Source organism: Chinchilla lanigera, unplaced genomic scaffold (assembly GCF_000276665.1).
Source record: "Chinchilla lanigera isolate Chin_1 unplaced genomic scaffold, ChiLan1.0 scaffold00042, whole genome shotgun sequence".
NCBI classification, from domain to species: domain Eukaryota; kingdom Metazoa; phylum Chordata; class Mammalia; order Rodentia; family Chinchillidae; genus Chinchilla; species Chinchilla lanigera.
This window is the reverse complement of record NW_004955443.1, coordinates 627,141-642,488: the sequence shown is the minus strand read 5'-3', so window position 1 is coordinate 642,488 and position 15,348 is coordinate 627,141. Positions and strand designations below refer to the sequence as shown.

The 15,348-nt window shown below is 37.0% G+C and overlaps 1 protein-coding gene across 1 annotated transcript in view; it reads right to left on the bottom strand.

Moving 5' to 3' along the window:
• The window catches only part of Cnga1 (cyclic nucleotide gated channel alpha 1), a 34,633-nt gene that overhangs the window by 7,205 nt on the left and 12,080 nt on the right, over positions 1 to 15,348 (bottom strand). The window contains exons 2-4 of the mRNA XM_005391887.2: positions 3,287 to 3,407; positions 2,374 to 2,490; positions 1,375 to 1,437 (exon numbers count right to left, since the gene is read on the bottom strand). Of these exons, the coding sequence (XP_005391944.1) occupies positions 1,375 to 1,437; positions 2,374 to 2,490; positions 3,287 to 3,393 (287 nt within the window). The 5' untranslated portion in view covers positions 3,394 to 3,407. The remainder of the gene's footprint in view (positions 1 to 1,374; positions 1,438 to 2,373; positions 2,491 to 3,286; positions 3,408 to 15,348) is intronic.

Genomic DNA, 15,348 nt, shown 5'->3' with positions numbered 1-15,348 from the left:
AAATGCTGTCTATTTTCCTTAAAGGAAATAATTCTGACTAAAGTAGTTTTTCATGAAGTGTCAAAATGTTCCGCCGAAGGTTGGGCAATAACCTATGATATAATGGATTATATATCTGGGATTGAGCATAAACAAACAAGTAAGCTGCCCAAGCCAGTGGCTAAGCACAACCCCCCACATACCCATGTCATTAACACTTCTGCTTCAGCATCTATTCCTCATTGTCCACTTATGGCCATATGTAGAGTTCTTTAGGAGAAACTGATTAAGTATGGCCCATGGGTAGGTCATGAAGCATCACTATACTGATGAGTCATTGACCTTGATTGGCAGAAATAAGTAGGTTTGCTGTTACACAATGGAAGAATAGAAAACCATGTAAGGCATGCAGACCAGAAGTTCTGGTCAAGGATGAGAAGACTTGAGCAAGGGCTGGGAGGGGATGAGGAATTTCAGTTGAATCTTCAAAACCAGCTGCAGCTATCAAGGACCTCAATTTACACCATTAAGCTTTCTCCTGAAAGCTTCCCCAGCGGGGAGAAAAGAACAACCAGAAACCTGGAAGAGATATTCCCTTCCCAAGTGTGATAAATTTTCTATACAATAAAGTGGAGCTGAGCTGTATACAGGGGTTGGATGGCTACAATAGTATAGAAATTTCAAGGTCTCATTTCCCATCTGGCAAGAGTGTTGGTTGCTGGCAGCTCATAGTTTTTCCTCTACCTTGGTTGGCTGTCACTGAAGGAAACCACCATGGCCAAGGTTACAGCCGTACTTCCTCGGGCTAGCCCTTATCTAATGACTTTGTGTGGCTACAAAGGCCTGCTCTTATGACCTAAGTATGGAACAGTGCTGGAGAGCCAGCCATCCTCTAAAGTTCCCCGAAGGATCACATTGTATAGCAATTCTATTATCTGAAATTCAACTTCTCCCTCTACCAATTCTACCCACTACCCTCTACACCAACTGTCTTCCTAATACCATTCCCAAGAGTACTCCCAATAAACTCCTGCTCTCAGACCTCCATATCAGAGTTTTTTCCTTGGGGTACTTGACCTAGATAGATTGGTTCAGACTGGGAAGAACTAATAATGTTTCCTGTACCTTTGTTAGCCACTCTATCCACAAAGAAGGAGAATTGCATATACACTACAGATACGGTTTTTATATGTATATTCAAATAGATGAATACATAAAAATACTACTTTTAATATGATCTAGATAGTCAGACAACAAACTAATAGAATATCATTCATTGTCACTATATTAGTTTGTCTAGTTAATATTTACTGTATGTCAGATGGAGATATTTTCCTTCTGTTTTACTAGTTTCTTCAAAACAAAGCTTTAGTTTTCTACTGTAAATGTACTTACTGGTCTTTATTACTGCTATTATTAATGTTGAAAAGTGCCAGGGCACCAGGCAGGTACTGCTCTCTGGAAATAAAAAACATACAATGAAATTATAATGCTCACCATCTGTATAATGTCCATAGTAAACAAATGGTCTTAAAGAACAAAATTCTTTTAATTTTCTACTCACTACAAAAGGTTTCCTAGATGATTATGAAACCATAGAGCCTCTATGAAGTATGACTTGCCAAATACCAGTGCTTTGAACAAAAGTGGTTAATAAATGCCTGTTGGTGAATGTTCACACCAAGAATAAGCATCTTGCTTGGCCTTGAGTGAATCAAGGATGCCACTAACTCCCAATAAGACCCAACATTGTCAGGAAAAATAAAAAGCAGAGAAGGAAGGAATAGAAAAAGGAGGAAAAAAATAAAACCATGGGAAAGCTGAAGGCAATTAGTGGGAAGAAGAGAAAGAGGAAGATAGAGCAAAGAAAAAGTAAATACTGTAAATTGCTCAGAATAGGAACCCCTGGCCCACACCCTCACAGTCCCATACTGGAGCGTGACTGCTCTATTGCCCACTAAGGATATTTAGCTTTTCTTTTCTAGCTACTCCATTCCACTGCTCTATTTTCTGGAAGTAGGGTCAAATGTGATAGAGCAATTTAGAAAATGACAGCCAACCTTCACACACAGTTGTTTCAAGACCCTGAAAGAGGGATTTAAAAAAAAAAGCAGGAAATCAGAAAAAACAGGGCCATGAAACCTTTTAATATATAGACATGAACCTCAGGCAAGTAATCAAGCATGTTTGTGACTAGCCCCATGGCCATCAAATATGGCTAGGCAGTGATAGTTTTCCAAGCTAGGAAGGGATGCAGCAAGATACTTCTGAGGTCTTCTGTAGTGTCTGGATTACAGGAACATTCACCAAGCCCACTCTAGGAAAGGAATACAAGACCTTTCATCCAAATAATAGTTTCAAAACACATCCCAAGGGCTAGATCGCACTGCTCACCTCTGTGATGGTCCTCCCCTTCTGTGTGACTTGTTTCTAAAGGAAGCCCTTACATGAGAATTCTCATTCTCCGAGTCTTCGGATATAGAGGCACTGCTGTCATTGTCAGAAAAGGAGCTATATCCAATAGGAAGCAGAGATGAATTTGATTAATGTTTTCAACCATAGTGGAGGTGCAGCATTTCTCATTAAGGGGGAATGCTTGCCTCATGTCTTTCCTTTCCTCTCAGACTAATGCACAACTCTTTTTTCATTTGCCATGGTAGAGATTAAATCAAAGACCTCAGACATACTAGGCAATTGCTCTATCATGGAGTTATATGTCCAGATCCACATGAATTTTTCAATTAGAAAGAGTTAAGAACCATACAGGATAGCAATAGTCTATAGACCATATGCACAATGCAGTAAAATTATTTTTCTATATATTCTACATTCCTATTGTTTGATACATTGGTTGATGTTAATAATTATCAAATAGAAATTGCAACATTTGGGTTTCAGGTTATATTACACAGCTGCATGAACTCTCATTTCCAAATGTCTCCTTCCACTAAAAGAAATTCCAACCACATGTCCATACCTTCTGTATTAATTTTATAGGATAAGCACTTTATATATATATATATATATATATATATATATATATATATATATATGAAATGTCCTATGAGGAAAGGCTCTACCCATAACTAAAGAAGTATTTGGCATAGGTGCTTTCAAAAAGCATGGCCACAATAATAATTTTTTTTTTTTTGGTTAGACAAATTACCCTGCTTCAAAGTATAAGTAAATTCACTAAATACTTTATAAAGTTCAAGGTTACAAATTATAGTCAAATTGCAATTAAACCTAACTAAATGAAAGAATTGTGGCTAGTATTTAAAATGCATGAGAAAATGCATGGATTTACCTGCACGCTCCATTTTCCATCCTTCTTATTTCCTTTTCAATATCTGGTGCAACCGCATTGGGGATATTTATAAAGGAGTGTCGTGTATTGATAATACTTGTCTTCATGGTTAGTTTAGTATCTGAGGAGAGAAAAATCTTACTAATGAGAAGACTATTGTTATATATTCCTACATACAACCATAAGTTTCACTTTATCTTTTTCTAGGGCTGTGATAATATTCATTTCCAGTTTTAAATAGGGATTATTCTTTAAAAATATACAAACATGGTCTATCCCTTAATTTACATTGATGAATTTTTAGTATACTTTCATTCAAAGGTATACCAGAGGCGTAGAGTTTGTTTGTTTTTTATTTTGGATTTATCCCACATTTGAAACATTCCAGAAGTATAAGCATAGAACAAAACCATAGGGTCTCCAACATAGTAACACCAAACAAGTATTAGTATAAAGTAGTTACAGAAGATATCAAACTGTGTATCATCAGCTGTTAATTCCTACAGTTATTCAAAGAAAGAGAGGCAGTTCAGCAGGTCCCCTAAGTTATAGTGATGATATAATCCAATTAATATGTTGCAAAAACATGTCCTTAACTATAATCAGTATGTCATTTCCTAGGAGAAATGGAAAAGTAGAAAGCAGAGAAGGAAGAAATAGAAAAAGGAGGAAAAAAATAAAAACCATGGGAAAGCTGAAGGCAATTAGTGGGAAGAAGAGAAAGAAGAAGATAGAGCAAAGAAAAAGTAAATACTGTAAATTGCTCAGAATAGGAACCCCTGTCCACACCTCACAGTCCCATATGGAAAATGACTGCTCTATGCTGCAGTTGAGCAGTTAGAGCGGGCAGGACCAAATCTCAGTTCATTTCCTGGATGCTGCTTGCATGTGCCATATTAAAGTCACTGCTGTTTACTGTATTGTCTTCTCTACCTACATTAGCTTTCCTCATGGACGATTTCTGTCCATGCTCCTCATGAAGGACTGTCTGTCTCATCTGATGCACCCACCCTGAGAACACTGGTAACAAGGAGGATGCTGTCCTCTGCTGCTCCTGTGGCTACAAATACAGCCAGAACGGTCTTGGCTGTAGAGTAGAGAGTACTCTTTCTTTAGTTTCCTGCTTCCCTTGATCGTCTGGCTCTGCAGAGTGATTCCTACTGTTAAAAGAACAAGCACTCAAAAGAATAAACTTATCTCCACAAAAATTTGCACATGTGAGTCATCCCTTGAGATGCCTGGAAAACCTTGGAAAGACTTTTTGAAGAGGCAAGCCTGGAGGTCCTGAAAGTACTGGTCAGGCCGGAACCAGAAGTAAGTGCTGTCCATGGTTATTCAAGCTTGTTTAGATCCAAAGACTCCAAGGGCCCAGAGACCTTTAGGATATACAGTCATCATACACATTCGAACAGAGCCGCTGTGTAAAGGTCCCACTGAGACAGACAGATTAGTTACCTGTCTAGAGATAACTGTTTATCTAGAGATGCTGTTTCTGATTGGCAAGCACCCAATAACTGCAATCATTGTTAAACAGTTTTCTACTATAATCGCAGTCAAATAGTTGGAGTATTAGCCCTTCCTAATTTTATCATTTAACAGTGCTGTGTATATGTCTCAGTTCTTCAATTAGTTTATGAGTTCTTCTAACCTAGGACAATTTCTTAAAAGTTCTTTTTTATCCTTCAAATGTCTAGTATTTGTGATGCTACACAATTAGCATCTGCTCAGTAAGTAGTTCACCTAGTTACTAAGCCAGTCTATTGATGACATGTTTCAATTACTTTTCCCTCTGTTAAATTATTAGGCACCCTTGCCTTCACATTTGGGCTATAATCTTCTCAAAGGCAGAGACCTCTGGCAACATAGCAGTGTTGCAGAAAATCAATATCAAACCAAATGCAAGTCTTTGCACTGAGGAGGTAGGAGGCAACTTTTATTGTGCTAGCAAGCTGGGGAACCCAGAAGTTCAAATCACCAGCCCAGAGGCTGGTTTGAGTTCAGTTTAAATAGGGTTTGCAAGTGGGAAGTACAAAGCTGATAGGAAGTTACTACAAGACTGGATAAATAGATTACATGAATTAAGTCATATGTTGTCAGGCAGATTTACTTAGAAGGAATTGTTTATCATTAGACAGGAATATTCTGTGAAGGAGAAGAGGGGTTTGTGAGCAAAGCTAGTAGAGTTAAATGGGTCCTTGACTGGGCCAGTCTGTCCCAGACATGAAGTCCTTGAAGCAAGTTGGAAACAACATATATTTTTCTAACTAAGGAAAACAAGCTGGACACAGTCAAGTTGGCCCAGAGCATTATCAAAGAGAAGCAGATAGTCAAGGCTGACTGAATTTAGTAAGCTAGCTACGTGACAAGCTGCAGAAGCCTGTGGTCACAGGCCTCTAATTGATTTCTAACTTTTGCTATCATATGCCTCCAAGTCTGCTACTCTTTGAATGTGCCCTTATAGCAGAGTATTTGCATATAATAGGCACTCAAGAAATACTTTTTGAGTGAACAAATCTTGTCTTTGAATTTTAAAAATCTATGTTTATGTGACTGTTCATTAGGAGTTATGAAAACTCACTGAATTCACAGTAAATTTGGAATGATTCTTAGGATGGTAGACATGGTGGACTGGCCCACAGCATCCATTCTTCTCTCCTTCTAGTACATTTTCACATTCTGCAAAGATGGGAGGAGCTAATAATCTGCATCCTTCAGATTACTTTGCAGTTCCACTTCCGGGTGCCACTTTAGCCAATCAAGTGCACTTGTATGAGGTTTGGAAGGCAGAAGTGAGGTGAAGACAATGATTCCTCCAACCCCGCTATGACTCCAGCATGAACAGGCGGGGGTCATTGGGCTTTCTTTGAAAGGAAACTCTCGTCACAAGCATTCTGAGTGCTGCAGGCAAGGCATCCAGTTTTTACTGAAATGGACCTAGCAGGATTAGATTGGGTCTTGAGTCCAGTTACAGTAGAAGTGGCTTCCCAATTCCTGGTTCGCAGCTAAGGTTATGTAATCTTGAATAAATTGTTCCAGCGAGCTTCCTTGCTGCCCACTTTGCAGAAAATGGAAAGAAAATCTCCTGCAGGCCAGTTCTGAAATGCTATTCTAGGGTTCAGTTTGAGAGCCACTTTGAAGGCCTTCCAATAAATATTACCTCCTTATTCCCCAAATTAAAGTTCCTTTGATTTAAAACAGGCAATGTGTTATTATTATTTTACAAGTGCACGAATTTTTCTTCTGATTCTCAACACAACACATTTTTCTTCTGATTCTACAACACGTGCTGTAGAATGTTGAAATTCTAGTGAGAGTAAGGAAGGAGAAAGCATAAGGAGAGAAGTGTGAAAGGGGAAAGAAAAAAATGGAAAAAGCGTGCAAGTGAGGTGAGTGAAAGTTAGAAGTCATTGCCAAAATATTTTTATTTGTTTGAAGAAACTACAGGAAGAACATTATACCCAACTATTCTGTTGGCATTTGAAGATCTACATCATAATAGTTCTCAGAATTTATTGTAAATTTTTACAGTATCCTAATCTTTCAAGACAATGAGAATATTGTACCTAAATATATTCATGAATCTTTTATGCAAGAAGTAAAAAAATCACTGCCTGGTGTGTCCCAAGTTCACAAGCACTACAGGAAATGTGAAGAAAGCTAGTTTAGCAATGACACTGAAATATCCTTAAGCTGTTTTAGGGACGCCCCACCCTGAGATATAGAACTGATTTCACTGAAGTTAAGAGTACTGAGGTTTCCAAAAATCCAGGAATTTTGATCAGCTTTGGCCATTTCGCTATACTATAACCATTTGGTACTATATTAGACAGATGTGTGTGTAGTTTGCACTCATGGGACTCATTCCTTAATATGGAATTCTTGACTCTTGTTTCCCCAGGGAAAACCTATTTACCTTTCAAAAGTCAGTCCATACATGACCTCTGTGAAGACTTCAGTAATTACTTGGGTAGAAGAATTGGTCCCATGCCTTTTGTTCCTATGTCTACCTCTTTATATCCTGACTAATAATAGCTATTAGCACATTCAGCTCCTTGGCTAAATTGTGAGCTCTTTGGAAAAGTTTACCAAGACCTGCTGAATACAATACTTGGCAAATATGAAAGTTTTTAATATTAAGATGGAATGAATCCTGCACTAAATCTTAACTGTGTACCCCAAACATGTTATTATTTTTATTATTTTATTTTTCAGTGAAAATTTGAGTAATTGAGTGGGAGCTACAAAATATATTTATCTTTACTGCAGAAATAAAATCACGTTCTAGAAAAGAATTACTTTGATTGCTTACTACAAAATTAATAATCATAATTAAGAAAATTTGATGTGACAATTTTATGGTTCAAGAAAGCCAAAGTCACCAGTCAAATTTAACTCAGCCAAAGGGGGAGAGAGGAAAGGAGAAAGGAAGTAAAAAGAAGTAAGGTGTGCTATATACATGCACCAACTCCCCACAATGGACATAATCGTTACATACTGCAAACACATACTGATCAAAATAAAATTAAAATAAAACCAAATTTAACTCAACCAACCCCAATGCATCTTATAACTGAGCTCCAAAAGGTGAAAGATAAAGAGAAGATTCCAAGGGCTACAAGAGGAAGGAGCTGAGAAACGCACAAGGGTATACAACTTGCTAGGCAGCAGTCTTCTCAGCAGAAACCTTGTAGGCCAAGAAAAAGTGGTGTGAAATTTTCAGTGAATTTTTCTTTTTTGGGGGGGGGTACTAGGAGTTGAACTCAGGACTTTGCGTTTGCCAGGCAGCTGCTATGCTACTGAGCTATATCCCCAGCCCTGAATTTTTCCCTGAAGGAAAAAAATAAAACTGTCAACCAAGAATACTATACCCAGCAAAGCCATCCTTCAGAAATGAAAGGGTAAAGACATTCAAGACAAATTAAAGCTTAGAGGATATATATGTAAAATGCTAAAGAAAGTTTTTCAAGCTGAAAGAAAGAGACATAAACAAGTAAGAAGAAAATATAAGAAGGTATAAAACTCACTAGTAAGAGTAATTATCCAAATGAAATCAGAATGGTCTAACATTGCAAGCATGGTATGTAAATAATCCTATTGTTGGTATAAAAATAGTTTTAAAAATAACTAAATTAAGATGTTAAAAGACAAAAAATATAGAAATATGCAAAATGAGCTCAAAAATGCATAACATGGGACAGCTAGGCATGGTGGCACACACCTGTAATCCCAGCAGTTGGGAGGCTGAGGCGGGAGGATTTCCACAAGTTTGTGACCAGCCTGGGCTACCTAGTGAACTCAAGGCCAGCCTGTACTACTCAGTGAAACCCTGTCTCAACAAAACAAAAATGGATAACGTGGGAAGAAATAGTATATAAGTGGAAAATTTTCTTATTAGGGTTTTTTCTTGAGACAGTTTCACTATGACCTTGAACCCATTGTGGAGCCCAGGATAGCCCTGAACTCATGGTGATCCTCTGCCTCAGCCTCCCAAGAGCTGGGGTCACAGACATGCACCACCATGCCTGGCTTTTATTAGAGTATTTTTGGTTTTTTGTTTGTTTTTATTTGGTTTTTTTTGTCCATGTTATCATTTGTTATAAGCAAAAGATGTTTTGCAAGATTTCTTGCAATCACAAAACGAAGCTCTATAATAGAAAAACCCAAAATAATAAACAAGAAATAAAAACACTATAACTAGAGAAATTCTCTTAACTACCAAGGAGGACAGTAAAAGAGGAAGGAAGGAAGGAAGGAAGGAAGGAAGGAAGGAAGGAAGGAAGGAAGGAAGGAAGGAAAGAAGGAAGGAAGGAAGGAAGGAAGGTAGAAAAGGGAGGAAGACAAAACTAGAAAGCAAGTTGCATAATGACTGCAATAACTATCAATAACTATCTTAAATGGAAATAGGTTAAGTTCTCCAAGTAAAAGACAGAGTGACTGAATGAATGAAAAAGCAAGACCTGACTATACGTTGCTTATAAGAAACTCACTTCATCTCTAAACATGCACAAAGACTGAAGTGAAGAGATCAAATAATGTATTCCATGCAAACGAAATTCAAAAGAAAGCAGGTGTGACCATATTTAGATAAGATAAACTTCAAATCTAAAGCAGTAAAACAGAAAGACAAGGTCACTGTATAATGATAAGTTGGTCAACTCAGAGATAGAAAATAATAATTCTAATACATAGACACCCAATATTAGGCACACAAATATATAAAGCAAATATCAGTAGGCCTAAGGAAGATATAGGTTCTACTACAATAACAGTTGGGGACCATAATTAATTAATAATTACCATATCAACAGAATGAAGGACAAAGTCCATATGATTGTTTCAATAGATGCAGAGAAGGCATTTGGGAAAATTCAACTTTCCTTCATGATTAAAAACTCTGAATACAGTAGATATAGAAGGAATGCATAATAGAGGCAATTTATAATAAACCACTATCGAACATTAGACTGAATAGCTTTTTTTAAAGATCTGGAACAAGACGAGGGTACCCACTTTTGCCCTTTTATTTAAGATAGAACTGGAAGTCAAGAGAAAGAAATAAAACACAAGTTGAAAAAGAAATCAAATTGTTACAGTTTGCACATGACGTGATGGTGTGTAGAGAAAAACCCACAAATCACCTCTCCAAAACTACTAAAACTACTAAGTGAATTCAGTAACATTGTAAGATATAAAATCAATACATAAAACTCAATTGTGATATTCTATGTTAATAGTAGATTATCTGAAATAGAAATAAAGTAGTCTCATTTACAACAACTTCAAAAAATAATAAAATACCTAAGAGTAAATTTACTCAGGTGAAAAATCACTATAATGGAAGTTTATAAAACATCAATGAAATAAGTTGAAAAGGACACAAAAAGTGAAAAGACATCCTGAGTTCATGGTTTATAAGAATCCACACTGTTAAAATATCTAAACTACCCAAAGTGATCTATAGGTTCAAAGCAATCTCCATCAAAATAACAATGACATTCCTCAGAACTAGAAAAAACAATACTAAAATTTATATGGGATCACAAAAATCTTAAAATAGCAAAGGCTTTCTTAAAAAAAATGGCTAGGCACCATAGCACACACCTGAAATCCCAGCTTCTTGGAAGATGGGACAAGAAAATTACAAGTTTATGGTCAGTCTGAGCAATTTAGGGAGAACCCATCCCAAAATTAAATATCTAAATTTTAAAATGGTAAGTATTTAGCTCACTGGCAAAGTGCCTCTGGTTTTAATCCCCAGTATAAGAAAGAAAGAAGTGCCTGACAAGCACGAGGTCGTGAGTTCAATTCCCAGTTCTAGAAAAAAAAAAAAAAGAGAGAGAGAGAGAGAAAGAAGGCAAGAAAAGGAAAGGAAAGCAAAGCAAAGCAAAGGAAAGCAAAAGAAAGGAAAAAGTGGTGGATTAACTAATGGTCAACTTGTAACACCGAGCTGAACTGAATCATTGTGGTGCTGGATGTGGAAGGCCCGCCTAAGGATTGTTGCCAACAGCATAAAAAGAGAACTTGTAGGGAAGATGGCTTTCCTGGTATGAATTGGCTGTTATTATAGGAGCAGCTCGGGTCCTTGCTGAGGAGGGCTGCAGTTCTCTTTGGGGAGCTCTAGTCCTTACTTTGAGTGTCGTTTCTTGGCTCCAGTGCAGACACTTCATCCCACTAGTACAGACTTTCTAACTTCCACCACTGACATTTGGGCCTTGCCAGTGCAGGTCCTTGATATAGACTTGCATGAGACATTGTCGTGGGCTCTAGGCCTCCAGCTGGATTCATTGCTGTGGGCTCCAGGTCTTTGGCTGGATTCGTACAGGACATTGCCATGAGATCCAGGCTCTCAGTTGGATTCTTTGGGTCTCTAGTATGTGGACAGATCTCCCAGACTCTTGCATTTTACTTTTTGGGTGAATATTATAAAGTAATCTTATAAATTATGTGTCCTGTATTAAATCTTTTCCCTTATAAGCCCTGACTACAATAGACAGACAGAAAGAAAGAAAGAAAGAAAGAAAGAAAGAAAGAAAGAAAGAGAGGGAAAGAAAGAAAGAAAGAAAGAGAGGGAAAGAAAGAAAGAAAGAAAGAAAGAAAGAAAGAAAGAAAGAAAGAAAGAAAGAAAGAAAGAAAGAAAGAAAAAGAAAGAAAGAAAGAAAAAGAAAGAAAGAAAGACAGGCTATACTGCCTGACTTCAAAATGTACCACCCAGCTGTAAGAATCAAAACAGCATGATAGTGGCATAAAAACAAACAGATAAATCAAAAGAATAGAATGGAGAGCATAGAAATAAATAAATGCATGTATAATCAAGTGATTTTTGACAAAGGTGCTAAGAACACACATTGAGAAAGAACAGTCTTTTTAATAAATGCTGCTGAGAAAATTGGGTATCCACATGCAGAAGGGTGAAAGTGGGCACATCTCCCACTAGATACAAAAACAAAGAAAATGAATTAAAGAATTAAATGTAAGATCTTAAACTATGAAAGTAATAGAAAAAAATAAGGAAATGCTTCGGGATTTGGAATGGGCAGTGACTTTTTGGACAAGACACTAAAAGCACAGGAAACAAACAGGATTACATTTAACTAAAAAGCTTCTGTACAGAAAAGGAAATGACTGACAGCGTGAAAACACCACCTACAGAATGGGAGAAAATATTTGCAAACTACACATCTGACATTCTGATATCCAAAAGATGTAAGAAATTCCAATAGCACAATAGCAAAAAGCAACGCCAAAGGAGATATCCCTCACTCCAGTAAGAATGATTGCCATCAAAATGACTGAAAATAAGTGCTAGCAAGGTGTGGAGAAAGGGAAACACTTCCACACTGTTGTTGGAAGTGTCAATTAGTATAGCCGCTATGGAAAACAGTATGGAGGGTCCTCAAAAAATATGATTCAGCAACCCTACCACTGAGTATATATCCAAGAAAAATGAAATCAGTGTGTCAGAGAGGCATCTACCTCCCATGTTCATTGTAGTACTATTCATAATAACCAAGAAAGGGAAATGACCTAACTATCCATCAAATGATGAATTGATAAAGGAAAAATGGTACATATACACAATGAAATATTCTTCATTTATTGAAAAAAGAATGAAACCTTGACATTTGCAGCAACATAAATAAGACTAAAGATCATTATGTTAGGAGAAAGGAGGCAGGCAGAAAAAGCAAAATACTGCATGATCTCATGCATGAAAGCCACAAAAGTTGATCTCATAGAAGTTGACAGAATGGTAGGTTACCAGAAGTGAGGAAGGGTAGGGGCCATGTGGGGACATGTTGATCTATGGGTACTATGTTGTAATCAGATAAAAGCGAGAAATTCTGGCATATTACTGCATAGTTAGGTGACTATAGGTAATACTAAGGTATTAGGCATTTCAAAAAGCTACAAGAAACCAGCTGTAGTGGCACACACCTGTAATCTCAGCACTCAGGAGGCTGAGGCAGGAGTATCATTGTAAGTTCAAGACCAGCCTGGGCTACAAAGTGAGCTCAGGGCCATCCTGAACTGCATAATGAAACCCTCAAAAAAAGCAACAACAAAAAAACTGGAGGAAAAGATTTTGAAAGTTTTTACCATAAAAAATGATAAATATTTGAGGAGATAAACACATATAATCTATGTTAAACATTAAGCAATGTACACATGTATTAGAGCATGCCATGGGACTCCATTAATGTATGGAATTTTTGTCTTTGAGTATTAGTTTTAAAATTTTTTAAATAAGTAACCAATGAACACTGAAAATGCACTTAACATCATGAGTCATCATATTTAGTTAAACTAAAAATTAAACCCAAATGAGATAACAGTTTGATATCCAGTATAATGGCTAAAATTTAAAAGGCTAACACTAATGTCATATCACTTGTGGGAGGGAAGACAGTAAAGCCAACTTAGCCAACTTTAGCATTTATTTACAAGGACAAACATATGTCCTCTCTGTGACCTCTCTGACAATCAGATATACAAATCTGAAAATCTTTAAATAAATTCTTACAGTCAAAATTCACAAGCAACTATTATTGCTTACACTAAAAAAGTTTCATAACTTCAAAAAAACTATAGGTTTCAATTTTAAAATAATCACTAAATTCTCCATGTTGATAGAATAAAAGATAGGGAGAAAAACTACACTCATTTTAACTGGTATAGAAAATGTACTTGACAAAATTTTATACTGACTCATAATAGGGATGCTCAGCAAACAAAGAATAGAGAGAAAGTTCCTCAATCTGATAAAGACCATGTACCAAAAATACTGAAGTTCTCTCTCCTAAGGGCAAGAACAAAGCAAGTATTCAGCATTCTACTAGAAGTCCCAGCCCTTGCAGTAAGAGGAGAGAGAGAGAGTCATTTTAATTGGAAAGGAAGAAACAAAGCTATGATTATTTGTAAATGACATAGTAGTGTATGTAGACAATCCTAAAGAATTTATACATAATGATTAGAACAAATAAGTGAATTTCTCAAGGTCATAGGCATAAAAAATCAACATGAAACATGAATTTTATTTCTATGCACTAGCAAAGAACAAATGAAATTAAAATAAAAAATATACACCCCAGTCATCTAAGTCTGTGCCCAATGAATAGGTTGCAAGAGCAGGTAGGGGAGGGCAAACAGATCTGAGAGCAAATAGGAAATGAGGGACATGAGTGAACAGGATTTGTCAGGCGGAAGTGAGGTAAGGAAAAGACCTTCCTGTGTAGCAAATGGGAATTCCTGAGGAAAGGCATGAATGTGAGATACAGAAAGCCCTGCTGCACAATAGAAATTAATCTGATTTAATGTCTACACATAGAATAGTGGAAAACAGATCTGTGAAAGTAAAGGCACTCTGTCAACAGAGAAGCTCATTCTTCTTCCCACAGAAAAGGAGGAGTCATTCAAAAATTTAAAGGCAAGAAAATAATGTTGTCCCAAGTGTACTGTAGGAAGGCTCATCCAGTAGTTGTGTAGAGGAAAAGTAGGTTAGTTGTATTAAAAGTTCTTGCTCTGGAATCTCAACTTCTCCCTTAATATTCTCCAGTAAGAATGATTGCCATCAAAATGACTGAAAATAAGTGCTAGCAAGGTGTGGAGAAAGGGAAACACTTCCACACTGTTGTTGGAAGTGTCAATTAGTATAGCCTCTATGGAAAACAGTATGGAGGGTCCTCAAAAAATATGATTCAGCAACCCTACCACTGAGTATATATCCAAGAAAAATGAAATCAGTGTGTCAGAGAGGCATCTACCTCCCATGTTCATTGTAGCACTATTCATAGTAACCAAGAAAGGGAAATGACCTAACTATCCATCAAATGATGAATTGATAAAGGAAAAATGGTACATATAAGTGGTACAATCCTCTTCCTATTAGATGTGGGAGTTGTTCCACATCTCCCAATTATATGTACAAAATGGTACTTATAAATGGTACAATCCTCTTCCTATTAGATGTGGGAGTTGTTCCAGACCTATTGAGTATCATACTCTACTTTCATCTCCCACCCCCAAGAGACAGCTCCAACTTTACTAGACTTTAGCTACTCGTGGCCTTTCAATGAGAAAAAAATTCCAGAGAACAGAGTCAAGGCTGAGTCACTAGCCAGCACCCCACAGCATGCAGGGAAGTGATTTGCACAGAGCAGAAACACAGAGAAAACTAACCGGACTGATTTGGAGCCTGAGCGAAGAGTAAGAAGTCATTAGGAAGTCAAACTAAAACGAGAAATCTACTTGACTAAAATCTTATATCCTTCTATTCTTCCAAGTTTTCCTTCCCTCCTCCAAAAATATTTATCAGCACCTACTAGCAACAGGAAATGTTCTCACTGCTATGAATACAAAGATTAACAAGATATATGATGTATGCCTTCAAGAAATTCACAGTGCATGACTAAGACAGAAAGGATATGTTATAGATATATAACTCTTTTGAAGGAAGTCCTTGGTCATGGTCCCAACCAAAAACAAAGGCATACTCAAAATGGGATTGCTATAATTTGGATCTTGACTATTCCCCAAAGCCCCCCCTTAAAGTTGTTTATCTCAGG